Source organism: Impatiens glandulifera, chromosome 3 (genome assembly GCF_907164915.1).
Source record: "Impatiens glandulifera chromosome 3, dImpGla2.1, whole genome shotgun sequence".
NCBI lineage: Eukaryota > Viridiplantae > Streptophyta > Magnoliopsida > Ericales > Balsaminaceae > Impatiens > Impatiens glandulifera.
The window spans coordinates 35,899,703-35,927,699 of record NC_061864.1 but is presented as its reverse complement, the minus strand read 5'-3'; the positions used below and the strand labels follow the sequence as shown (position 1 = coordinate 35,927,699).

The window sequence follows — 27,997 nt, the reverse complement described above, 5'->3', positions numbered from 1 at the left end:
ATTTAATTGGTTGCAACTGGCTATCGTACTAATCTTCATTGGAAAGTGGAGTAGGAGTAGCATACAGCTAGTTGATCGTGGGTAGACGGGTGCTAGCTTCAAGCAACTACTTTAGCATGACATTAGACGTTTTTCACTTAGATTGACATGTCTAATGAAATTAGACGCCTACATCTAATAGAAGGATCCATTAGACCACCTGGTAGAATGGGATTAGACGACACGTCTAATTACGGTTCCCTTCAGACTAATCTGAAGGAGTTAGACTGCACGTCTAACTCGCATCTGTTAGACTGCACATCTAATTACGTCTGTTAGACTGCACGTCTAACTACGTCTGTTAGACTACACGTCTAACTACGTTTGTTAGACTGCACGTCTAACTACGTCTGTTAGACAACGCGTCTAACTACGTATCCGTTAAACTGCACGTCTAACTACGTATCTATTAGACTGCACGTATAACTACATCTGTTAGACTGCATGTCTAATTATGTATCCGTTAAACTGTACGTCTAACTACGTCTATTGCATGCCTAACTACGTATCCTTTAGATTGCATGTCTAACTACGTATCTATTAGACTGCACGTCTAACTACGTATCCGTTAGACTGCATGTCTAACTACGTATTTGTTAGACTGCACATCTAACTACGTATCTGTTAGACTTCACTTCTAACTACGTCTTTTAGACTGCACGTCTAACTATGTATCCATTAGATTGCACGTCTAACTACGATCTGTTAGACTACACGTCTAACTACGTCTCTGTTAGACTGCACGTCTAACTACGTATCCGTTAGACTGCACGTCTAACTACGTATCCGTTAGACTGCATGTCTAACTACGTCTGTTAAACTGCACGTCTAACTCAATGCATCTAATGGCCAATCAGTCTAATGATCCTCATTCAGACTTAGTCTAATATAACATGTTTTCGATACACCTGCACCAAAAACGATTAGACGGCATAAATTTAGTTTTATACACACTCATCATCAAAATTCCAATAGTCAGAATACTTTGACCCTTAGTCAAAATAATTTGACCCAACAAGCTAGGTCGGTCATTCATCTACAAAGCTTGGTTGAAAGGTTAAGGTTTCTAGTTTACCATGTTCTATAATAGTTAGGTTTCTAGTGTACCATATCTGTAATTGTTTTTCTTTGTTGTTTTGTTGTTGTGTTCTGTTTTTTTATTAAAATTGGAAGAACATAAAGTAATAAGTATAAGGAAGTCAAATAATTTGTGATGAAAGGTGTAAGGGGACATCTGAAAAGGAAATTGATAGCATTGCGAAATTCAGGAAAAACATTCTGAAGAAAATGCAATAGGAAAACAGGGGAAGAAAAAAGGAATTTGGAAGGTTGGTTATAACGAATGAGCCAACATGTTTGGTCATAAAAACTAGATTACCAAACTCTTGATGTATGTTAAGAAGGCATAAATCACAATTAGTAAAGAGAAAGCTCAGTAAATAACAATCCAATTCAATATTTAATATCTCTAGGACTAGAATTTACTAAAAAAAATATTATACGAGGAAATAGTTAAATGGTCATTTAATGCAATGAAAAATCTAATGAAGGCTCTTAAATCCAAAATCTACACTATCAAGAGTAATTTAACATGGAAAGTCAACGAGGTATGGAAAAATGAAAAACACAAAAGAAATCTGAAGACCATGCTTACAAAAGAAAAGTCTACTTGGTGAATAACCAAACAAGGGTAGAGGTACTCAACTCTTCTTTTGAATTCAAACTGACTTTTAAAGTAGAGGAGAAATATATTGAAGACTAAGAGTTTGTGCTGATTGAAAACTTCATTAAGAAAAATATAGTATCATTCCCAACTACCAAATATGCTCTAATTAAAAAGTGGGGAGAAAAGAGATTTGAAAAAGTTTCTGCAAACATATATATCTCTACTTTTTACAGTTCAAAAAATACTCAAATCCGAAAAAAATCCTAAAGAAAGGGCATATTTACATAGAATCAAATTGCATGAAGATGGAAAAGTGGTCAGAAGAGATTAATCTAAAGAGCAGACCAAAGGAAACGACCCAGATTTAGTTCAAGCTCTAGAACATTTCATCCCACATGTACAATGTTGAAGCAATTAGTCATTTTGTAGGTATAATTGGGAAACTATTATATATGGACCCAATAACTGAAGGAGAAGAGCACTTGTACTTTGCTAGAATTAGAATTGAAGTGCATCTTAGGAGTGTTCTTCCAATAAAAATGACAGTTGTTGATAGGAAAGAAAATCACAATGTCATGGAGATCTCTTATGAATAGAAACCAGAGAGGTGTATTTTTTGTAAAATTTTCATGCACAATAAATGTGATAATGCTAAAGAAGAAGAGTAGAAAAACCAGAAAAGCTAGGAAGTAGAAAAGAAAAAGAAGGAAACAGAGGAGGTTAAACTCAAATGTCAAACAGTTGTAGAAGAAAGTAAGAATGATTTTGGGAAAAAAGAAAACAGTGAATGAAAGAAAGTAAAAAGGAATCAATGTGAAGAAGAAAAGAAATTTTCTATAGTGCAAAGGCTCAGAATGAAAATAAAATATGAACCTCAAGTTGTTGTTGGGGAAACTCAAAAGGAAGATACCCATAATTTTAAAGTTGAAACAGAGAATTCTAAAGACGATAAAAATATTCCAAAAACAATATGGAGTCTAAAGCTGAAGCCGAAGATAAGGAGAATAAAAACACAAAAATTCAAATTGAAGATAATAAAGGTAAAATCCTAAAATTCTCAAAAACAATTATTTCTATCAAATTAGAATGAGCTCGTTCAAATAGAGAATTTAAAATGAGAAACAATAATATTTATCGTCCTCTTCAATACAATCTCCTTTCATCGTTAGATGAAGGGGGAGATGAAGAGGGAGAGGAATGAGAAGAAGACCTCTTAATGAAAACAAATGAATGCCAACATGCTAGGCTAGGATGATTTAAATATAGTATTTTCTATTAGTAATCTCTATTTTTTAGGATGTATGAATGCTACTAATAAGTTTTTTTAGGGTTTTTTTATTGTAATCCTTAATCATAGCTATGATTTGTCTAGCTTAGATTTCTGACACTTCCACTTTTGGTGTTGTAATGAAATGGTTCTAACTGTTTTCCCAAAAATACAAAATTATGAGTTCTTTAGTCTAAATCAATATGAGAATGCGCTGGTATTGGATTTCAAGGGCTAGAAATGCCTAAAAGTAAGCAAATTGGACTGATTTTCTCTATAGTTCTAATGAGATATTTCAGATATTTTAGAAGGTAAGGTTTCCATTTCGATTGCTTATCGGTATTTTCCACGGAGATAATTCCCGCGTCATGAAGGGTGATTCAATTGTTATGGTTAATTTGGATATATATGTGAATTCGAATTGAGAGATTGATGATTTGAATGCGTTAATAATGAAAATCCTTATAAGATAATACATGCAAGGTAAAATTTTCTTAAATTTTAAGCACATTTTATAATATTTTTGTAACGTTTTGCCTTTAGTATAGGATTAATAATTTCAGTTACATCACATTTACTCTACAATTATGCTTATTAAGTTAGGTATTTTATGTTTTTTTTCTGAATTTAGATAACTGTAATCCTTATTCATTATAGTAATCTTTTTATCTTCATCTTTCACAATAAGAAATCTCTCTTCATCTATTTTTTCACACTTCATTGTTCATCACTTTCTTGTATTCCGCACAACAATTGGTATTAGAGCGGGTTAGATCCGATCAGATTATCACTATTTTTTTCTGGCAAGAAGATGTCTTCAATGAATTTGAAAATCGAAAAATTCACAGAGCGAAACAGTTTTGGTCTATGGCAGATCAAAATGCGAGCCTTGCTTAAAAAACAAAGAGTCTAGGCACCATTGTCGAAGGAAAAGACAAAGATAGTTGTAGGTCCTGCAAAGGAGTATACCTTTGGTAAAATCACTACCGAGCTTGAGGTCTTGGAAGAGAAGGCACACTCAATGATTTTACTCTGTCTAGCTCATGAAGTGATTACTGAGGTATCAGATGAAGATACCACAATCGGTATGTGGTCGAAGTTAGAGGCTTTGTACATGACAAAGTCACTAACTAACAAGTTGTTTTTGAAGCAACGTCTGTTCAGTCTTCGTATGTTTGAAGGCAGGTCTCTTCGTGAACATCTTGATAAGTTAAACACTATATTACTTGAATTGAGAAATATAGATGTTAAGATCGAAGATGAAGATGCTGCATTAATTATGTTGGTATCTTTACTCAACTCGTTTGAATTTTTTTTTCAATCGTTCGTTGTGGGTAAAGACTCTATAACTCTAGAGGAAGTTCGGTCAGCACTTCATACTAGAGAACTACGCCATAAGGCGGGCGGTGAAATTGTAGACAGTCAAGCATCTGGGTTGATTGCCAACACAGTCAACTACAAAGGGTCTGGAAAGAAGAAGGATCAAAAATACAAAGCTAAGGGCCCTAGTATTAAAGACATCTGCAATTACTGTAAAGAACCTAATCATTGGAAGAATAATTGTCCTAAGAAAAGGGGCAAATATTCTACGACTGTTATAACACATAAAGACAGAGACACCGACTCAGAGGAGGACATTGCCTTTGTAGCTAACGCTTCTCTACACCCTATTGATACGTGGGTGTTGGATTTAGGGTGTTCATATCATATGAGTCCGAACAAAGAATGGTTCGATACCTATGAAGATTATGATGGTGGAAACGTTGTCATGGGAAATGATGCCATATGTAGAACGGTGGGTATTGGGACTATAAGATTCTGAATGATGATGGTAAGATACGGACCCTAACTGACGTTCGGCATGTTCCTCAACTAAAGAAGAACTTAATATCTTTAGGCATTTTAGATGCTAAAGGTTTCAAGTTTAGCGGTGAAGAAGGAATATTGTGCATCAGTAATGATTCAAAAATAATACTAAAAGGTATCAAATAGAATACCTTGTATATACTACAAGGTAAGACGCTGACAGGTTCCGCTACGGTCGTATCCAAATCTGTGAATCAGCACCCTAATGTAACCAAGTTGTGGCATATGCGACTTGAACATATGAGGAGAGAGGGATGCAAATCCTTTCCAAACGGAATCTTCTATCTGGCCACAAGGTTACCAACCTTGATTTGTGTGAACACTGCATTTTCAGAAAAAAAGCATCGCAGTAAGTTTAGTAATGGAGTTCACAAAACTAAGGGCACACTAGATTATATCCACTCTAATTGTTGGGGTCCTTCTCAAGTTGAAGGTATAAGAGGTTATAACTATTTTTTAAAATTCATAAATGATTACTCAAGGATGACCTGGTTGTATCTTCTGAGACATGAGAGCGAGGTATTTAAGACCTTCAAACATTGGAAGGCACTGGTGGAGAATCAAACTAGAAAGAAGGTTAAGAGGCTGCGAACAGATAATGGACTTGAATTCTGTTTATTTGAGTTTAATGAGTTCTGCAGGGATATGGGGATTACAAGACATCACACTGTCCGAGGTACACCACAACAGAATGGTGTAGCAAAAGGGTGAATCAAACACTGTTAGAGAGAGTTAGAAGCATGCTCTCTAATGCTGGATTAACTAGAAAGTACTAGAGCGAGGCTGTCTTAACGGATTGCTATCTAATAAATCGTGCACCACACATTGGGATTGATTACAGAATCCCTTACGAGGTATGGTCTGGTAACGTCGTTCATTATTCTTATTTGAAAGTCTTTGGGTGCACATCTTACTATCATGTTAATGAAGGGAAGTTGGAACCAATGGCAAAACAGGGTATTTTCATAGGTTATGGAGATGGAGTTAAGGGATATAAAATCTGGTCATCTTTTGAAGGTAGAGTAATCCTCAGCAGGGATGTCACCTTTAATGAGAAGTTTATACTTAACTCCTCTATCAAGCCATCACTTTTTGGAGAAAATAATAATACCGAGAAACATGTAGAGCTTGAGGTGGCTCCAATTAAAGGGACAACTAACATGACACACGATACTAATAAGCCATCTGAGAAAGTTTATCAATTTGGAGCACCTGAAAGTCAATCTAACATTGCAACACGACCTAGAAGGCAAATTAAAGCTCCTGACAGGTTAATTCATTCAATCGAGGGAAGAAAGATCTCAACTAGTCCTGGAAGTAGGACAATCAGTCCCTCTATGAATGATATTGAAGAAATAGTAAGTTATGCACTTCAGGTAGCTAAAGATGTCATACATAATGAGCCATCTTCTTACAATGAAGCTGTTAATGGTGGTGATTTTGCGCAATAGATTGCTGTCATGTGTGAGGAAATGGAATCACTTCACAAGAATAATACATGGGAGTTAGTTACTTTACCTAAGGGAAGAAGAGTCATTGGGTGAAAATGGATTTTCAAAAGGAAAGATGGAACCTCTAGTGCTGAAGGGAGCAGATATATAGCACGATTAGTTGCAAAGGGATTTAGTCAAAAGGAAGGCGTAGACTATAATGAGATATTCTCACATGTAGTCCGACACACTTCTATCAGGGTACTACTAGCTATAGTAGCACATCAGGATCTAGAACTCGAGCAATTAGACGTAAAGACGACTTTCTTACATGGTGAGATTGAGGAGGATATACTAGTGAGTCAGCCTGAAGGATTTCTTGTTCCTGGTAAGGAAACACATGTTTGTAGTCTGAAGAAGCCTTTGTATGGACTTAAACAGTCTCCTCGATAGTGGTATAAGCGGTTCGACAATTTCATGATTGAACATGGTTACAATAGGAGTGCATATGATTGTTGTCTATTACAACAAAATCGATGATGGTTCTTTGATTTATTTACTCATGTATGTAGACGACATGTTGATCGCAGCCAAGAAGATGTCGGAGATTCAAAAGTTGAAAGACCTTCTCAGTTTTGAGTTTGATATGAAAGATCTAGGTGGAGCACGAAAAATTCTAGGCATGGAAATAGTAAGAGATCGAGTTCAAAAGAAGCTATTTCTTTCACAGAATAATTATATTTTGAAAATGTTGTCTCGTTTTGGGATGAGTACAACAAAGGCTCTCAATACTTCTGCAATTGTTACTGATCATTTGTCTGCATTCGCACCACAGTCTGAAGCTGAGAAGTTATATATGTCTCATGTACCGTATGCTAGTGCGATGGGTAGTTTAATGTATGTCATGGTATGCACTAGACCTGATATTTCGTATTCAGTTAGTGTTGTTAGCAATTTTATGTCTCGACCTAGTAAGGAACACTGGAAAGCGGTAAAGCGAATATTTCGCTATCTGAGAGGCACATCCGATGTTGGTCTCATTTATGGGAGTAATAATCAGTGTCTCGTAATTGGTTATTCAGACTTAGATTATGCTGCAGATATCAATGGTAGAAGATCAATGACTGGTTATGTTTATACCCTTGGTGACTTTGTGGTTAGTTGGAAGGCAACATTACAGTCGACTGTGACATTGTCCACTACCGATGCAGAGTATATGGCGCTAACTGAAGAAACCAAGGAGGGTATATGGTTGAAAAGATTAATCAGTGACCATGGCATCCATCATGATCAGACAATTGTTTTTTGTGATAGCTTAAGTGCTATTTGTTTGGCGAAAGATCAAGTGCATCATGATAGAACCAAACATATTGATGTTCGCTACCATTTTCTTCGTACTGAGAGGAGAATCAAGTTGAAGAAGATCAGCACACATCATAATCCTGCTGACATGTTCATGAAACCGGTCCCACTTAGCAAATTCACTAATTGTTTGAATTTGCTGAATGTTGAAAGTTGGAAATAGCTTGATAAGGCTTTTCTTGTTGGGTGATACTAAGGCAAGGTGAAGATTTGTAACGTTTTGCCTTTAGTGTAGGATTAATAATTTCAGTTACATCACATTTACTCTACAGTTATGCTTATTAAGTTAGGTGTTTTACATTTTTTTTTTAATTTAGATAACTGTAATCCTTATTCATTGTAGTAATCTTTTTATCTTCATCTTTCACAATAAAAAATCTCTTTTCATCTATTTTTTCACACTTCATTGTTCATCACTTTCTTGCATTCCGCACAAAAAATTTAATATGTCATTTTAGGTATATTTTACTTATTAGACAAATGTATATAATAATTCGAAAGATCAATTAAAAAAATACCGTTAATAATAAAAATCTTTAAAGGATAAGATATGTAATATAATTTTTTCTTAAATTTGAAGTAAATCTTATGTCATTTTATCCATATTTTAGTTTGAAAAATATATATAATAATTTGAAAATATGAATTAAAAAATTTGACGTGAAAATGATAAACACATCTAAAATGAGGTAAAATAAATGTTTATCAATTTTAAATTTTGACATTTTAAACTTGTCTAGCATACCAATATAAGTTTAATGAGACTAATAATTAATGTCAATTTAACTATCATTTTTTTTTGTTTGTTTTTGGTACTAGTTTTGTAGGTTAATTTTAGATGATTAATTAGAATATTAAAAAATTAATATTATAAATTCATTCAAAAGAATAAAATATTTATTAATATATTATAATTATTCAATTCTATTTTATTTATTTGTTATTATTTTTTATCATATAATATTTATTAATTTAATTGATTAGTTATTAAATTTCTAATATGGTGATCTTGATTATTAGTTTTAAATAAAAAAAATATTTTTTTTAAATTATAACATAACATCTCAATATTTCGTACGCAAATGTTATGCTGGTAAAATTTGAATTTTTTTTTCTTCTTTTAATAATTATTTATTTATCATTTTCTTGAAAAAAAAAAAGAAATGAAAAAAAAAACTGAGGGCTGAATTCGGCTCAGTCAAGTAAAGGGAATTGAAATTACTCTCAAAGACTATTCTTACATTAACAACACATATGTACTGTGTCACGTATTTTTCAATCTGGTTTGAAGAAAAAGAGAAGACCCTGTAACTTTTTCATTGGGAAGAAAGAAACCCTGTTCAAGTTTTCCGGCATATACACACAAGACGGTTCTACACCCACACCATCAATTTCTAGTTTTGATCTCTCGACGACCTAACAGAAGAGGAACCGCACTTCAAGTTCCACTAATAGTCTCCATTCTCATTATAGTCTCTAGCCATGTATCGACATATCGTCTTTCGCAGGTAATTCATGCTCACACTTGGATATACTAGGCTAATGTACTATTACTCAATTCATCTTCACTCCATTTGACTGGATATGCTTTTTCAGATTTTCATTTCATGCATCTTTATGTTTGTCTTCTGCTAATCTTTGTCCGAATTGGGGATAGATTTGCTGAGGGAGCTCCGAAGTTAATTTTCATAAGAAATAAACTGCCTGTTGAAGAATAGTGATTAATAAGTTAGGTGACGATTTCTCTATTTTGCAGGAGAATGTTAGAGCTATCATCACGGAGGTCAGTTAGAAGGATCCCTAATGGGATTATAAATCAGGCATGCTGATATTCACTTCGATAATGAAATTATTCCTTTAGCTTGTTCAACCGTTCTCTTTTGATTATTAAACGTCCAAAATCTATTTAACATATGACATTAATAGTTAAAATCATTCATCATGGTAGAATGTGATTGGTAACTTGGTCTTTTGGAACTCTCTTGATGACACTGGAATTATCTAGGTTTTCCCATAGCCTTGTTTCTATAGTACTTCCAACTTGTATAGTGCACCTTGCATTAATGAGTTCCAATATCATGTCCAGATCTCAACTGAATCATTTTGAGAATATCAAGTAGTCTTTGGATTCTATTGTGTTATTACATTCTTATGATGCATAGTTCATCCCATAGATACCCCATAGGCGCTTGGGAGTAAATATCTTAAAGGAATCAACAACATATGCATATACTAGTGGGTTGTGCCAATTTTCAGCCTGGTTGTCTATCTTAGGATCATCTGGCCTCTTATTTGTTAAGGGTTTTATGCCCATGGCTATTAAAATTCCAAACTAACTTATAAATAAGTGCACAAGTTTAAGCATTTAACTCAGTAAAACGTGATGGTTAGCTTTATAATTGTAATTTTTAAATCCCACTGAATGTGATGGAATAAAACTTGTGCTTTTAATTGTACCTTGTGGTGCTTTGTACATGAATTCTATTATTAGTTCTCATAACTTATGCTTACAGTAGTGACTAGGTCCGAACCTCTAGTCACAATTAAAACAAAGCCATTTTGACACTTCTCTTCAAGTGTACTTTGGTCTACCTGTTTCGTGGCTTGGGTTTAGGTATAGTGGCTAGCGGTGGCCCCGTCAATTGCTGCAGTGTAGTGAGCTTATTTTTCAAGGTGATCTTTGTAGTAATGGCAACGATTAGGCCCATTACTGACTAGGTAGCCACGAGTAAACAAAGAACTAGACATACCCTCTTTTAGCTTGATAAACCGATTGCTCATTTAGCATTGTTCAGTGTAGGATGCAAACATAATTGACGATCTCATCCTTTAGTCCATTAAGATGTCTCTTCACTGTATTCTTAGTTGGGAGACGAGGTAACTTGTTCAAAATTTCTTTGAATCGATCAATGTAATATTTGATTCAGGCTGTTTCAGCTTGAAGAGTTTGTCAACTGTCACCTTGTTGCAAAAGGGGTCTCCAGCCAACTCAAAGATTTGTTTAACTGTCAAGATCCAACTGTCCACATCTTTTTTGTTGAATTTGGGCTAATCAATCTTTATGAATTGAGCATGGACCTTTGTCAAAAAAAATATTTATGAATTGAGTGGGGGTGTGATAGGAGTTGTGATTGCTATGACAATTGGATGATTCACTCCGTTACTGGGTGTCTTTATAACCTTCCTCTAGACAAACAATTCATCCAATCATTTTCATCATGTGGTCATGCAAATAGCATTAATTCGGGTTGTTTAGCAGTCTTGGAAATGTTGGGTGCAAGATGTAGGGTGTGATATCAATGGTAACATCAAAAGAGAATAGGGCTGAGAAGAGAGGAGAGGTGAGAACCAGATGAATAGAAGCTCAAATGTTGATCATTATGGTTTTCAGATGAGTGGGCTACCAATTATATACATCATATGATGATAATCATCTCCTAATTATGATCCATCTTTGCTTATCAATTATCTTTCTGTTTACAATGATTACCTCTATTACAATCTTGTATGCCAAATGACATGTTGTCATTGCCTGATCTCATAACCTTTGGATTGTTATCATGTATTTATATCCTGAGGGCCTTATGATCAGAGCTAGGCCGTCCCTTGGGGCATAAAATCCCTTAGAGAGTCCCTCATATCAACCACTAGGGTAGCTCAAGTGGAAAGAGTCGTGCCTAAGAGACCAACGGTCACAGGTTCGATTCCCACTTGTAACGCCTTAAGTTGAAGTAGAGGTCATTGATGTGGGGTAATGCTAACTTCCTACATTAAAAACAAGTCCCTCATATCAGCATCATGCAAAATACTAAAGGTATCTAGAACTAGCGAAAATAGAAAATGATATAGAAGTTAAGGGAATTTATGAACATGATATAGAAATGAATTGTAGTGATGTTGTCAATTGACAAGAATTACATTAGCATCGGGGCGAACAACTTCAACTTTGCTTGTAATGGATGACAAATTGGGAGGCTGGGATGTTGGTTAACATATTAAAGAGCTCCTGGTGGTAAAAGCCATTTTCAACTTGAACTGATCATCTTCTCACTCTAAAGGTCTGGCTAACACAATTAAACTAGATAGGACGTGGAAGAATTGGAGTTATAAACACATTGTAAGTATGCTGTGAATAAGATAAGATGACATTTTCTATAAGGGAAGGTGAGCAATCTGATATAGCTTAAAGTAGATTTAAACTGATAACCTAGCTATAAATGAGAGATACCTTGATTTTAAGTGTAGAATAGAATATAATGGAGGGTGAGAATGAGATTCACAATTGCAATCTGCAATTGTGAATATTAGGTGAGTGAGTAAGAAATTAACAATTAAGGAAGAAGAGATAGGAGATAGGAGATAGATAGAGAAATTGACCTTAGAAGGTTTCTGTAAAATTGTCTGGTACCCTTGCAGATTATGATCACTTCTTTATATACCCATCATCTTCCATAATTAACTTTCCGCCAATTCCATATATTTGGCTAATACCTTATTAATAATTATTTATTTCCATATAAATAATTATTTATTAAGTATTCCATATTCTGGCTAACTGCCTTATTTATAATTATTTATTGTGCATAATTAAAAATAGAACTGCTGACATGGGTTATGTCTACCGTCAGCTTATTTTAGGCTTAGGAAACCTAACCCTAACAATCCCTTGTAACACAATCATATTGTGCCATCAACTAGAGAATAATTACTGTGTGGAACCTAAAAGATTGAGAGATACAAAAGAAACTTATTCAATAAATAATCTTGGATCAACTTCTTAGATTCACCTGACATTGTCTTCTGCTGCAGTGGTCCAGTTAATATATTTATTTCTGCTTTCTTTCATAGATATTATTTTGTCAATCTCTTTTTGTTGAAATGTGTTTCTTGGATGTGAATTGCATAATGAAGCTAAACTTAATTAGGCACACAAAAGACTAATTGGTGGACTAATTAAGGAAGAAATATTAAGTAACCTCTAAATATTCTAATTGATATTTCCCCCAATTTTGTATAATGGTATACTAGGTTTTCAAAGCTGCTTGACCCGTGTCTATTTTGTATTTGTAATAAATAAGACAAGCTGGTGGAATTGTTGCAATTTTTGTGGTTCTACGTTCTATTATCAAACACATTTCTATGTTTTTTTTATTTACGTGCTCTTTTCTATATTTATCAGGAACCCATGCTTCTTTTCTTTCAAAAGCAATATTCAGTTGGACCTGAGAGAAATTCACCTCAAGGTTCTACTTCAGCTGGTAATCCACCAAATTCAGGAAGTTATTTTCCAAAGCTAGTTGTCGCTGGTGCTGCACTAAGTGCTGTTGTCTTTGGTGTTTATCAACTAAACCAAAAACCTATTGAAGATGGTAACAATTTCCCAGAGTCTGCTAAAATACGTGAAGCGAAAAGCATTAAACACCAGAGCACTACTCCCAGTATTCACGAATCAACTTTATCCAGTCTTAAGGTTGATGGTCTGGAGAAGAACATAGAACCTCATTCACTACTTGTTGAGCTAGATAACATCAATGAAAATGGAGGAGAATCTCAGGAATCGACTATATCCAGTATACAAGATTCAACTATATCCAGTCTTAAGGTTGATGGTCCAGAGAACTTAGAACCTCATTCACTACTTGTTGAGCTAGATAACATCAATGAAAATGGAGGAGAATCTCAGGAATCGACTATATCCAATCTTAAGGTTGATGGTGCAGAGAAGAACTTAGAACCCCATTCACTAGTTGCTGACCAAGATAACATCAATGAAACTGGAGGAGAATCTCAGGAATCGACTATATCCAGTATTCAAGATTCAACTACATCCAGTCTTAAGGTTGATGGTGCAGAGAAGAACTTAGAACCTTATTCACTACTTGATGAGCCAGATAATATAAATGAAAATGGAGGAAAATCTACATTTCAGGTAAATGTTAAGGATCAAATGGAACCTGAAGAAAGCTCAGAAAGAGCAAAAGATGGGGAGTTGCCAAGTAATTCTCAAGACAATTTAATATCTCAAAATGCAGTTAGTCTTTCAGACACAGCATCTGATGAAAGCCTTAACATGAAAGGTCAAGAGGGTAAAAATATATTGGAGAAGAATGAGACATCTGATACAACACTGATTCTATCACATGATAGTGCAATTCAGGAAGAAAAAGTGGTGAAGTCAATCCCAACTGAAGAACAGGCTGCTAAAGACTCGCCAATGGTATACTTTGTTTTATTTGTTGCCTAAAGTTCCATAGGTACATCTACTCATAGCGACAACTGACTGCCTTTTGCAGGATGTTGGTTCTCTCGGTGAGGACAAACCAAGTGTTCTTCTCGATGCATATCACCTGCGAGATGGGGATGAAGTACCTATCTCAACGCAATTAAACACATATAAGGTTGGATGTGCCTACATATTCCTTGATTTAAATCTTCTGCCATTTCTGCAGTATGATTTGCAGATGCTACATACTAATGTATTATTTTCCCTCATTTTGTATACAATGAGATTTTGTATGACATTAACCCCTGATTCTTTCTTAAATAAGGATTTGCTTGGTGGAAATGAAGATTCTGGTGATATCTATGTGTCGAAGGATGGAAAACTTGTTCTTGACTTCCTAGAAGCCATTCATGCAGCTGAGAAAAGACAAGAAGAGTTGGATACTCATATTTTTGCCGAGCAAAAGAGAAAAATGAAGGTCTTTGTTCCTTATTTACCTCTCTGATTGGAAGTATTTGAATATGATTCAACTACAATTTCATGACATCTTTCTCTGATATGAATAATATGGAAATCCCATTGCATATTTCTAATGCATAAAAGGATTATCCATCAAATAATTATATCTTGACATTCTGCTCAATATTTATTTTGGTAAGGTAGTAAGATATATTATTGTAAATAACTGGCCTTGATGTCTTCACAAGCATGAAACATAGTGTGGAGATAGTCTAACTAGTAGTTGATGTGTTAGTGGGATCCTATATGTAATAGTGGCAATTACTAGTAGTAACTACCTACTAATTTAGTTTATAAATGTACTATTTTCATATTTTATACAACACAAAATCAGATGTTTTTAGTATATGTAGTGGGATCCTATATGTATTTTATACAAAACAAAATAGTGGAATCTTATATGTATTTGTTTGAGTTTCTTTTTCCATATAACTTAAAGATTGCTTTCTGTTTACATTTGTTTCATGAAATTCCTCATTCAAATACACATTCTATGCAGTTTTTAGTGTATCGTCTTTGCTATCTAACCTTGTTTATACACCTAATTACTTAGCTGACTTATGTCATTAGACATACAATTATCTAATTTTTTAGACTAGCCATCGTATCGGTTTTGATGTCATTGTTATTGGTGCTTTACACACAAAAATTGGTCTATTGTGTAATGTGATGTTGTGGGAGGATTATTCTATTTGGTGCTTGTTTAGTGGCCTTTGTATTGTCTGTTATCCTATCATGCAATAATGCAAGCTTCTTGTTGGGTGGGGAAATAGTATATCAAGGGAGGCCTTTATGCCTTTGATATGGTGAAGGCCCCACAACTGGAGAGGAAGATAAAGTGGTTAGGTGAAACATGGATAATGTTTATGCACGGAAAATAGCAATCCAATTGAGCATTTTTTTTTTTATCTTGTATGTTAATTATGCAAAGGAATCACAACTTCTTCTGAGGTTTGCTCATTTTATTGTTCAAGCTTAATGTGTATTATATGCCAATCATTATTTCTTTCAGCTTCACATTGAAATTAATCTACGTGTTATCAATTTTATGTGTGTTTGAATGATTTCTCTCACATAAATCTTTTAATGTTTAAGTTCAATTTCTAAAGTTCAAATTAAAGCTTTCACATATATCAACATAATGGTACTGTTTCCAACACTTGTTAGTTCACATATTTTACTAGATTCTTGAGTTAATAACAGGAAGCACACTTGGTGAGAGATTACATATTCAATAAGTTCTGGAGTTCGTAACGTGTAAATATCATTACAACTTTCATGTTAGTAGATTTGTCCATAGTAATTTGTGAAAACGTCCACTGGATCACTTAGATTCAGATGTTACTTGATTTTAAATACAGGATAAGTATGAGAAGGAGCTTAAGGATACAAGGGCCAGGGAACTTATGTACGCTGAAGAGGCAGCCATACTAGATAAGGTAAGAATTTCATTAAGTTTTGCTTCCATTGTTGTTTTCTTGAATAATCAAGTTTCCTTGCCAGATTACTTCTTAACTTTATTAATTTCTCTTTTTCTGTTATGTTCGTTGCAAATTGCTTCTGTTTGTTACTCCGTGTAGGTTGACTTTATTTTGGGCAGTATTTTAGTTTATTGTTATTGTAGAAATTTGAGAGAGGGAAATTATTTAGATAGTGAATTATTGTTTACATGAGAAATCCATAAAGGTGAAGACTGACAACACTCGTAAACAAAGCAACATGTTGAGTGCAAGCAAAATTGCACTAATCCAGGGAAGATGAAGATATAATTCAACACTCTCCCTCAAGTTGGGTAATAGATTTTAAGAGTGTCCAATTTGCCACATACTTCCTCAAATCACTTAGGAAGAGTTTTGATGGGAATGTTAGTCACCTAAGAGGAAGAGCCTTGGGCAGCTATGAGAGCGGAGAGGATGTTGTCGAGGGGATGAGATGTTGATGATAGCGAGTGACGGTTTGAATCGCCGGGGTGTCACTGGATGTTGATGACAGCGAGTGGCTTTTGAATTGCCGGAGTGTCGCTGGATGTTGATGACAGCGAGTGAAGTTTGAATCGCCTGAGTGTCGCTGGATGTTGATGACAGCGAGTGACGTTTGAATTGCCGGAGTGTCGCTGGATGCGGAGCAATTGGCCACACTATAGAAAATGTTCAGCAACATGGAAATTGGTTCAAATCAATCATAGGTAGGGTAGCTAAGCAAGGTAATGCTTTATCGGCCCTATACTCTAGCAAAGACCATAATATTAATTGGGTGGTTGACTCATGAGCCTTTGATCATATGTCGAGTAATTCTAAATTCTTAAATAACTTCTATACTAGGAAGACTAAGACGTTTGTTAGAATAGCTGATGGAGCGTTGTCCTTGGTACTTAGAGAAGAGTCGTCTAGACTAACAAAAGATCTTACTCATCATGAGGTTTTACTAGTCCATAAATTGGCATGCAAGCTATTATGTATAATAAAATTGTGTTTTGCCTTCAGATTTTCTACTAAATACACTCATTCTAGGTGTGAATTAGGAGATCGGATCGAAGAAGATTATTGGAATTTCTAAGCTTATTTTTGTCCTCTACTTGCTCACAACCAAGACCTGTTCTTTGAAGCAACATTCTTAATGTCTTTGAACTAATATTCTTAGTTTCTTAATTCTAGTAAGTGAAGTAATGACTTAGCATCACCATCCAAAATTCATGTACATAGAAAACTTTTTCCATAATTGTTTCTTTATAAGGACTCATCTTGTGTGATTTGATGTGTCAATTTGCTAAACATGCTAGATCTGCATATCCAAAGTTACATATCAACCAACACACCCTTTTTTTACTCCATAATGATGTGTGAGTGGTGTTCAAAGTGAAGATACTATCACGAGCTAAATGGTTTGTCTTGTTTATAAACGACCATACTTGTATGTCTTTGGTATTCCATTTGAAAGAAGTGTGAAGTGTTGTTAATTTTCATAAACGTTTACCAAGTGATTAGGAACCAATTCTAAACATTTATTCAAGTGCATAAAGCAGACGTTATACAAGGATATATCAGTGCTCACTTTAAGTCATACCTAGCCCTACATGGAATTCTGGAATAATTCACACTAGCTCATGTTTGAATACTCCCCATAATAATGAGGGTTGCTAGGAGGAAAACAAAATTAACACCTTGAAATGGCTAGATCCCTTGTGTTCACTACCATATGCCTCAAACTTTATGGCTGATGCAGTCTTAACGATTACTTACCTAATAAATAGATTGCCATAAAGAACCCTAACTTTATCACATGTTTTTGTACACTCCTTCATTCCAATCCTCACACAAAATATCTTTCATCATATATTCCCTCAAAAGATATTTGGTTGCTATACTTTTGTCCATACTAGATCAAAATCAATAAACCCTGTCTTAATTGGTTACTCATCTACTCAAAAGGGCTATATGTGTGACTCTCCGGACTAAAAAAGAACTTCCATTGCATCAACTGAATTAAGAGTTTTGTTTTTGAGAAAAACTCATATAAAAACTTGGCACAAACCTCGAGAGCCTACTGATTGACAAAGGGGGGTTTGGAATAACATTTCTATCAATTGGACATAAAGCTATAAATTTATTTTGCAGTAAGTTTTGTAAGTCAATTTTTGCATAGTCCAACTGAAGAACAGATCGAAGCAGTCTACAAAATTCTCAGGTTTCTCACATTCACATATGAAAAAGGACAGTTGTCAAAAGAAATAGTGGGAAAAGTACGGCAATCAATATCAATGATGACCATGCTAGCAACTCTATCTATAGAAAATCCATCTTTGCCTACTGCTACTATGTATGGGAACTAAGTTACATAGAGGAGAAAAATACAAGCTCTGATCCTCGAAGCAGAGCTAAATCTTCTGAACTAGGAATCATATATTTTGTAACAATCAATCAACTATTAGTATGGTCTAAGATTCCAGTGCATCAAGACTTAACAAAACAGTTGAATATTGATAGGCATTTTATTTTGGAGAATATTGAGAGCAAATCAGTCGTATATATCTCAACAACTCAACTGAGATAAAGGGATTTCCAAGGCCAAGATTTTAAGAACTCAATTGCAAATCGGATTTGTAATACCTATACGATCCAACTTGAGGGGGATTGTAGAATATTCGGTTATACTCTCTCTTTCTGTCCTAAATGTTCTCCATATTTGCTACATGTTGCACAAAAACTTCAAATAAAAGAAGACCCATTATTAACGTTACTTTAGTTTTTATAAGTATTTAATTTCTTAGAATTTGACCTTAACTTTTTTGTGTTTAATTTAAAAATAAAAGATCTGATAAAATTTATTTTTATATTTAATTTGTTTGGTATCCGTTTCTGCGCTAAAACATAGCATGATATCTCGGTTCCTCGTTTCTCAAGAAGGTAAATGCCTTAACTCTTTCTGCAAGCACAACTGTAATTGTCACTAAGTACCTTTAAGCAATCAAAGACAAAAAATAATACAGTCAGATGCAAAATTACGATGATTCCGCATATCTTTGGGACTGCTTCTATTTTCAAGGTATGTTTTTCTTGTCAGGAAATAGACTCTTGAGACAACAACTATCATCATTGAACTCAAAAGATATTGGTTGCGTTCTAGCAAATATATACTTGAAGCACTTAAGGGAAGTATATCAATGATACTTGAGACTAAGTGATATCGTTAAGTGCTTGCTGGTCACTTAAGTTTTAAACCTTCATCGTTAATTGTTTTTTGTCATACATGATATTATGAGATGATTCAGGATTTCTGTTAACATTGTTTGGATTCACTGCTTCCCGATATGGTTATTTACTGATAACTACCCCTATAGGGCCCTGTTTATTTTCCAACATTCAATGCCATCTATGTCTTCATCTAAATCATCATTTCATCCCTATTTCAGGAGTTGCGGAAAGAAAGATTGAAAACTGCTTCTGCTCTCAAGTCACTTGAAGAAGAATTAAACGATAAACTTAAGATGAAGCTTGAGCAGAAGGTGCATAATTGAGTTCATAGACTAGGAAAGCTAAGCTATTTCTATAACCTTTTATAAGAATTGATATTCAAATTAATATCTTGAACCACAGGAAGCTGAAGCTGAATCCAATCTGAAGAGAGTCCAGGAGCTAGCAAAGGCAGAATTGGCAGCTGCACTTGCTAGCGAGAAATCATCCCAGCTAGAAAAAATGGAAGAAGCAAATCTCAATGTATGGGTTCTTTTGCTGCTCCTGATGACACACCTGAAATTGTTCATTTTTCTCAACTTTATAAGTGAATAGAACCTCAACTTTCTCGTAGTTGAATAATGTGAATCATTTTTAATATATTATTTTTCAAGGTTTATATACCTTGAAGCAGTCTAGGACTCCAAAGCATATATTAGGCCCTCTTATTTTCTATAATACTAAAGGATAACAATTAATCAGCTTTAATCCAAAGATATTTCTATCCTCTCCAAGTTTATACAATCTGCAAAACCAAGAACAAAAGCCTTGAAGATGTATCAAATGCAAACATGTGGAAAAATAGGTCCTCGATTGACATAGTTTAAGGTTCGGGATTGCTATATTTATGGTTTTGTAGGGTAAAAATATGCATGATATCTTAGTTATTCGTAGTAGGAAAGGATGAAGTGTTCATTGAAGTATGAGGGGTTGTTACTTGCATAAATTACTGCATTTCCATCCCTTTTCCCTATGTTTCCAGGTTAATTTCCCCATACAAATATACATGTTTTTTATGACAATATTTTTCGAGTTGCATTGAATCTGGAAAAACTAGAAATCAAGATGCACTGTTGATATTCATCCTATCTTTTTCAAATGTTATATATATATATATACCATACCAAAGAATTTATATTATTAAGACATCCAGAAGTTTTCTGATGTCTGAGTACTATCTGTACTCCTAGTCCTAATAGCATGGAACTGTCTGAGTCCCTAAAGTTTTGTTGGATGTCAAACTGTGTTTCGGCAATATACATTTTGTGTTTCTCACAGAGTTTAGTTTTTTATTACATTTGCCATTCAAGTCAATACAATTAACTCTTTCACATCTTTTTATCATTTTCTTTCTCTGTGCTTTAGATAAATGCTTTATGCATGGCATTCTATGCACGATCTGAAGAGGCACGCCAAAGTCATTCCCTTCACAAGCTTGCATTGGTATGTTCTTCCCTCCAGTCTTCATAGAGTTTATTTCTGAATAATCCATGAGAAAGTTGACTACAAATAAAATTTCTTGGATCAAGCAGTCCCTGTTAATATATCAGTGTATGGATATTAATCCCTTTGGTGTTATTTATTATAGCAAAGGGATTAATCTTGTGGCATGAATTCGTATCCCAAATGGGATATTCGATACTTGTAGGATAAAAATTGTATAATTGTGGAGGTAGTATGGGAAACTACCCACGGCCTATTTTTTTATATTCTTTTATGCATATACTGTTGTAATGCTATCGTTTGTAATTAATTCTCTGCAGGGAGCACTTGCTTTGGAAGATGCGTTGTCTAAAGGCTTACCTATTCTGAACGAAATAGAAGCACTGCACACATATCTTAAGGATATGAATAAAGAACCACTTTTAGATTTGGTTCTCTCATCGTTGCCTTCAGAAACTCAGAATTGTGGAACAGACACGCTTTTGCAACTAAGACATAAGGTCAGTACTGAGAATATCTTGTGCTTGATAATGTAACCTAACTGACTGACTGAAATGCAAATAGCCTCCGATTGTTCGTTTACCGGGTTCACTTTTTATTGATCTTCTAATGACAGTCTAGTTTGATTGATATTTTCTCAGTTTGAGACCTTAAAAGGAACACTGCGGCACTACAGCCTCATCCCACCTGCTGGCGGTGGCATAATCACACATTCATTGGCACATATTGCATCCTCCTTAAAGGTGGTAAAATAAAATTAACCCCATTCCTTTTTATCACATTTAAATATTAGCCTCACATTGGATATAATACAGGTTAAGGAAGTTGGCGATGGGATTGAATCAGTTATAAATAAAGTGGAGAGATTCCTAGAAGAGGGAAAACTACCCGAAGCAGCTGATGCTCTTGAAAACGGCGTTGAAGGTATACAAGTCGAAGATATCAAGGATTGGGTTAAACGTGCTAGAAACAGGGCTATTACAGAACAAGCTTTGACTCTGCTTCAAGCATATGCTGCTTCCATTAGCCTTACATAAAACCATTATAAAAAGGTTTTATACAACATATCATTTTTTCCAAGCTGGTCTTGCTAGAATGCTAGATTATAACTACCTGATTTCAAGGGTATGTACAATAAAAATGTCATTTGTTTGACCTTTTGTTCTGCTTATAAAATTGAATGTTTCCTATGAAACAATAATGAACGTTGTGGTTTGACAATTTTGATGTTGAATCAAACTGTTTGGTATGGGTTCTCTAGGGAAAGGGATGCTATTTATGAAATTAATAATATTATTTATACTTTATCTTATTAGTTTGTTTGTTAGTTTATATATATTCACTTTCATTCTCTTTTTATGAGGTTTTATTATGAGAAAAACTTTTTATTTTATAAAAATCAAGGAAAAAACTGGATGAAGATAATTTAGATATTAGTGTTGATAAGTTTGAAAAATAAACTGAGTTTTCAAGTAATAGCATGAAATTAAGGTACACTCTTGACTCTCCGCTCAAAGAATAATTGCACGAAATTAAGTTAGTTTATACCTTCTATCAAAGAATTAGACATTCCATTCTAAACTAGATGGAACTCATGCGTTGTTGGCATGATTGTAAAAAAAATGTATAAATAATTATTCAAATTCATATACATTATAATGGTTAAATATTAAACCTCAAATATAGCATATTTTAAGTTATAACATATTTTAATTAGATACAATCTTTCAAATTTGTTGAAAAACTTGACATAACAAATGATAAAACTCTAGAGAAAATTTCTTAGATGTTTTGGATCAAGAATAATTTCACCCCTCAAAAAGAGAGAAAATTTTCTGAGACATGTATGATAGGTCTTTTTTTTTTTTTTTACTTACTCTCTAGTATTACCTAGTTATCAATAAAATTGACATTTTATTATCGAACAAAATAAAGTATATTTATTTGATTTATGTTGCAATCACTTTAATTTTATTATATACCTGTTATGAATTGGTTAACAAAAAAATATTATATCTTACTTAATGTTAGTAATAAAAAAAATTAAAATTAGAAATTTTCTTACTCCATGATATCTATAATCTTCTTAGTGAATCAATTAACATGAATTTGAATGTCAAATATGAGTACTTTAAATAAATCATTGTCGGATTGAAACTTGAGTTTTTGTATGAAATGAAACTGAAATGGAAAATATGTTGGGTCAAATTATATTGACTAAATGTCAAAGTAGTTTGACCATTGGAATTTTGATGATGAATGTATATAAAACTCAATCTATGCGTCTAATTGTTTTTGGTGCAGGTGTATCAAAAACATGTTATATTAGACTTGGTCTTAATGAGGTTCATTAGACCGATTTGGCATTAGATGCACGGAGTTAGACGTGCAGTCTAACTCCTTCAGATTAGTCGAAGGAATGTATAGTTAGACGTGCAGTCTAACTTATGGAAGTTAGACGTGTATTCTAACTTTTTTAGATTAGTCTAAAATGAATTGTACTTAGACGTGAGGTCTAATCCCATTAGACCAGGTGGTCTAATAGATGATGCTATTAGACGGGGACGTCTAATTTCATTAGACGAGGTTGTCTGAGTGAAATACGTCTAATTCTAGGCTTAAGTAGTTGTTTAAATCTAGCACCCGTCTACCCACAATCAACTAGTTGTATCTTACTCCTGCTCCACTTTCCTGTGAAGATCAGTACGACAGTCAGTTGCAACCAATTGATTAATGTCACATAAGCAAATATTCTTCCCACTACTTGTTTTTGCAAGAATATCCTTGAAGAATATTTGACGCACTACCAGATTGGTACGACCACATTCCTAGTGCTCAGAGTCTGTTGTGTACTATGGAGGCGTTCCAATGGAAGTTCTCCACGTGTCATTATGAAGATTCGACCGTTGGTACCTGCTCCTATTTAATGATCCCCAAGGACAACGGAAGAATCATTGATCTATCGATACTCAGATTATTCTATCTTAAGCATATAAATTGAGTGAGTTGCTTTCTTGTTTTACAGAGTGTTTAATCAAGAAAGAGTTAGAATCAAAGCATTGTATTAGCTGAGTGATATTCTTCATATTATAAGTTGAACAGAGCCTGTTTTGTTCAACAGAGAGCTAGTCGTGCGATTGTATTTGATTCGTTGAAAGTTTAGTAAATCCTTCCGGTGGTTGGAAGAATGGGTGACGTAGGAGAGTTAACTCTGAACATCCATAAACAAACTGTTGTGTTGTTTCTTTCTGTCATCTTTTCATTCTTGGTTCTCAGCTTTAAACTCAAGCAAACATTTCCGCACTTGAATCGTTCAAGAGTTTGCAAGAGTTTGTGCAGAATAGAAAATGACCTAAATCCTTAACAGGATCAAATCGTTTGTCCTAAGTCGTTATTAATCGCCAGACCCCCGTCTCTATTGATTACGCCGATCCTATCAATTGGTATCAGAGCTCTGTTTCTGTTCTCAAGTTTTTCCAAGAATGTCGACCATAACCAAAGATGTCAGTGCTACCGCTATTCCCACTTTCTCTAGAGAAAACTATATTGTATGGAAGAAGAGAGTCTGTGCTCATCTCTCTTCTCTCCATGACGACATGTGGAGTGTCATCACAGATGGTCCTATCAAGTTCGATAAGGAGAAATCTGAATTGACCAGTGAAGAAAAGAGGAAGAACAACCTCAACAACATGACTCTTGATATTCCATACCGATCTCTTGATGACAACATGTTCAACTATATTATCGAGTGTGATACTGCTAAAGAGGTCTGGGACAGACTCACCCAACTGTGTGAGGGCAACGAGCAAACCAAGGAAAACAAGATAATGGTTGCCACTCAACAGTTTGACAATTTCAAAATGCGTCCTGGTGAAACAATGAACGAGTTCGACACCAGATTCAACCATATTGTCTCTTCCTTATCTATCCTTGGCAAGACTTATAGCAACAGGGAGCTTGCTATTAAGGTCATGCGTTCTCTTCCGAGGGAATGAGACATAAAGACGATGGCAATGAGAGAATCCAAAGATCTCAACAAGATCTCTCTCTTCGACCTGTTTGCTGATCTCAAGGCCTACGAGTTCGAGCTGAACTGTAGTATTGAAGAAGATCAATCCACATCCATTATCATTGCCAAAGCTTTGGTGACTGCTGAAGAGCCACCAGTAGCTTCTGATATGAAGATGGCGGCGTAGAAACTGAGCAACGATGCCATGTCTCTCTTCGTGAAGAAGTTTGGCGACTTCATGAAGTAGAGCTACTCTAACTCAAGCTCTTCAAATTCCAATGATAATAAGAAATCTAAGGCTAATGTTAAATGTTATAACTGTGGCATTGCAGGTCATTACCAATCGGAATGCCGGAAGCCTAAGCGTGAAGATAAGAAGGATGATGAAAAGGAGCTGAAGGCTCTTATGGCAGGAGATGGAAAGAACAAGCGAAATCTCCGTGACTCTTACTTCTCATCCAGTGATAGTGACGACGAAGAAGTGGCTTGCTTCATGGCAAGAGAAGATGAAGAAGAGACTCAGGAAACTGAGGTATTTGACTTCTCTTCTGAAAAGTTTTTAAGGGAACAACTGGTAGCTGCACTAGATGACATGGTCATAGAGTACAGAAAGCTAGCAGAATCCCTAAATAAAACAAAATTGTTACCTGAAGTGTCTCAACCAGTTTTACCTCAAACCTTTGAATAAAATGTTTTTGAAAAGAAGTTTGACGAGATCTCATCTGAGAATGAGATGCTCAAAGAACATATTCAAACTATTTATGATGAAAAAAGAGGTTAAACTATGTTGTCAGTGCATGGACAAGGTCTGGAGAAGCTGTCAAATATCAGATCACTGGATCTAGATCCGATTTAGGATTTGATGGCGATGACCCAAACCTGTCGTGCAAAAAGTCAAACTCATCGAATAACAAGCTTAAGCCAATAAGCTTTATTAAAGAAAGTCTGACTGATATTGTATCTGATCCCATTCATGAATAAGTAGCTTTCAAGAATGAAATAATTTATGTTCCGCCGACCGTTAGTTGGCTAAAAAATAAGTTAGACGCACCTAACAGGTTTGGCAACCTAAAACCTGACTCAAAGTCAAGAAGTTTTAAAATAAAGTCTTCTTCAAAAGCTAAGGGATCAGTGGCTAGCAGGAAGTCGTCTGCCAAGTCAAAATCATACGCATTAATCACAACACAAAATGAGAAATCTATTAGAATATCTCATATATGGATTCCTAAGGGACTAATTGATCGAGGACCCAATTGAATATGGGTACCAAAGTTTGTAAACAGTTTTTTATGTAGGTGATGTAGGAGGGCTGCAGGAAGGAAGCAAGGAGAATACTCTTTTGAGTATACATCTCAGAAGATCAACAATGGCACCTGCCATTTTAGACGACTAATTGTTTTTGTTTGTTTTGTATTAAAAATACTTTTGGTCCTAAGGACCTCAACACATTTGTTTATTCATTTTGTACATGCACAAAATGAGAGAGAAAATTTATTTTGAAAATAAAGATATTCTCAGACGAAAGGCCTTAATCGGTCTATTAGACGAGGTCGTCTAAAGGAAGAGGCATGTACTTAGACGTATTTTTGCTCACAATTTATGCATCTAAGTCTATATGTTTTGGTTTAAAACCTGCGCGGTTAGACGTACACGTATAATAAACGTTAGACGTTTTTACGTTAAGAGCAAGTGGATGCTCACGTCTAACCAAACACACGTCTAATACGTGGTGTTCATGCGTAATTAGACGTACACGTCTAATAAACATTAGATTCATATATATGACACGTAATTAGACGCTTGCGTCTAATAGACGTTTAGTTGTCATAAATGGGTGAAGTAAGAAAAATGTCTAACTACGTGTGTATTAGACCGATCAAGGACAGATGTCCCACGTGAGGAGATATCTAAATTTCCCGCTCAAACATAAAAACAGTCATCTCCTAATAACATGAAGACACGTGTCTTTCAATGTTAAGAGAGATTGACTAATATACCCTCATTATAATGATGACTTTTTGGAAAGGACGTCTAAAATTAATTGATGGGCCATACCCCTAGGAAAAACGACGGTTATCCTATATGACTCTTGGTAGTCTATATAAGGACAATTTTGCATGAGATTGAAAATTTTTCTCACTCAAGATTTCTAAGAACCCTAGATTTCTATGATTTTCTCTCTCGAAAACCCTCGTTCTTTGTGTATCTGTTCATATTCTTCTAAAAAATGGGAAACAAGAGAATCACGCTTGTCCATTGTACTTTGCGGGTGGATTTTCCTTCCGTTTACACGATCGATCAGCATGACGTGGTCGAAATGTTCAGATCCCTTGAGTATTCAGGTTTGGGAAAGTATTTGGGAGGGCTGTTCATCTTCCACGAGAAAGAAGTAAGGAGTTCTTCAAGTCTGCAACAATGGTGGGAGATTCCATTGTAGCAACAATAAATGGAACTGAAATCTCTTTCAACAAAGTGGTCTATGTGGATTTCTTTGAACTTCCATCAGAAGGGCATACGTTCAACCGACATCTGTCATCGACGGTGACGGATGAAATGAAGACGGTCTTTTATACTGATGGCTCGACGATTCGACTTAATGGGAGTAAGAAGGCTCTCAAACCATAGTTCATTTTGTAGAATGATGTGGTGGCGAAAGCGCTTTAGGGGAAGGCGATGTCGTTCAATCTCTACAGTCAAGATCGGTTTGACTATATGTCTTCCATCTCAAAGGGGATTCAGGTCAACTAGTCCACAACGTTGTTCCAGTACCTTTGCTTCTCAACCAACTAGGAGAACAAGGAGAGCATAAACTTTGCTGCTCAAATAAGTCGTTTATTGGAGCATTTGGAGGTCCCGATGGAGGATTCTGAACCGATCAACCCGACCAGGGTGTACACTGTCTTCACAGTCGCTAATACCCTAGTCAGAATGAAGAACATCAAAGAGTCTCTTTCGGGAGCCTCAATTCAACAGACAGCAGGAAGGTCTGTTACCCGATCCAAACATTCAGCGGCTTCTATCCTGTCTACAAGAGCCAAACGAACCAAGACGGTGAACGAGTCTGAGGCTAGCTCTACCAGCCTTAAGAGCTCATCGAAGAAGGATTCTAGAACTGTTGATTCCAGAGTCAGGCAAGGTCTAGTTGAACTTGCCACCATTCCCATGTCTCCCCTGTCTCCGGCTGCCAGTCAGTTGCGGAGATCATCAAGGTCATCTGTTTCTAAAGGTGAAAAGTCAAAGGCGCCGTGCGTCCAAATCGATGAAAGCGTCATCGAAGGTAACCTCTTCCCAATCCCTGGCCGATGTGCCCAAATTTAATGTTCTTGAGATGGAACAAGAAAAGTCCGATTTTATTCATGTTACGCCAACTGTTGAGCCAGTTGGTCCAACTACTAAAATTCATGACAGGATTGAGTCTCCTGTACAACAACCTGATCTCATAG

The 27,997-nt window shown here is 35.2% G+C and overlaps 2 protein-coding genes across 4 annotated transcripts; both read left to right on the top strand.

Annotated features, from left to right (window-relative positions):
* The first annotated feature begins 7,016 nt into the window (after positions 1–7,016).
* LOC124930187 (secreted RxLR effector protein 161-like) lies at positions 7,017–7,836 on the top strand. The gene is made up of 2 exons (XM_047470544.1): positions 7,017–7,512; positions 7,784–7,836. The coding sequence occupies exons 1-2, from the start codon at positions 7,017–7,019 to the stop codon at positions 7,834–7,836; spliced, it is 549 nt and encodes a 182-aa protein (XP_047326500.1).
* A 1,071-nt stretch (positions 7,837–8,907) lies between these two features.
* On the top strand, positions 8,908–21,857 carry LOC124930644 (MICOS complex subunit mic60-like). Of its 3 annotated transcripts, XM_047470975.1 has the most exons (13): positions 8,909–9,138; positions 9,387–9,450; positions 12,810–13,302; positions 13,411–13,847; positions 13,924–14,028; positions 14,179–14,331; positions 15,734–15,811; positions 19,282–19,374; positions 19,466–19,585; positions 20,468–20,545; positions 20,866–21,045; positions 21,187–21,288; positions 21,361–21,857. In XM_047470975.1, the coding sequence occupies exons 1-13, from the start codon at positions 9,113–9,115 to the stop codon at positions 21,580–21,582; spliced, it is 2,151 nt and encodes a 716-aa protein (XP_047326931.1). In that variant the 5' UTR covers positions 8,909–9,112; the 3' UTR covers positions 21,583–21,857. The 3 variants fall into 3 exon arrangements, with proteins under 3 accessions (XP_047326930.1, XP_047326929.1, XP_047326931.1); XM_047470974.1 differs by having other exon boundaries at positions 8,908–9,138; positions 12,810–13,826; XM_047470973.1 differs by having other exon boundaries at positions 8,908–9,138; positions 12,810–13,847.
* Positions 21,858–27,997: the final 6,140 nt, after the last annotated feature.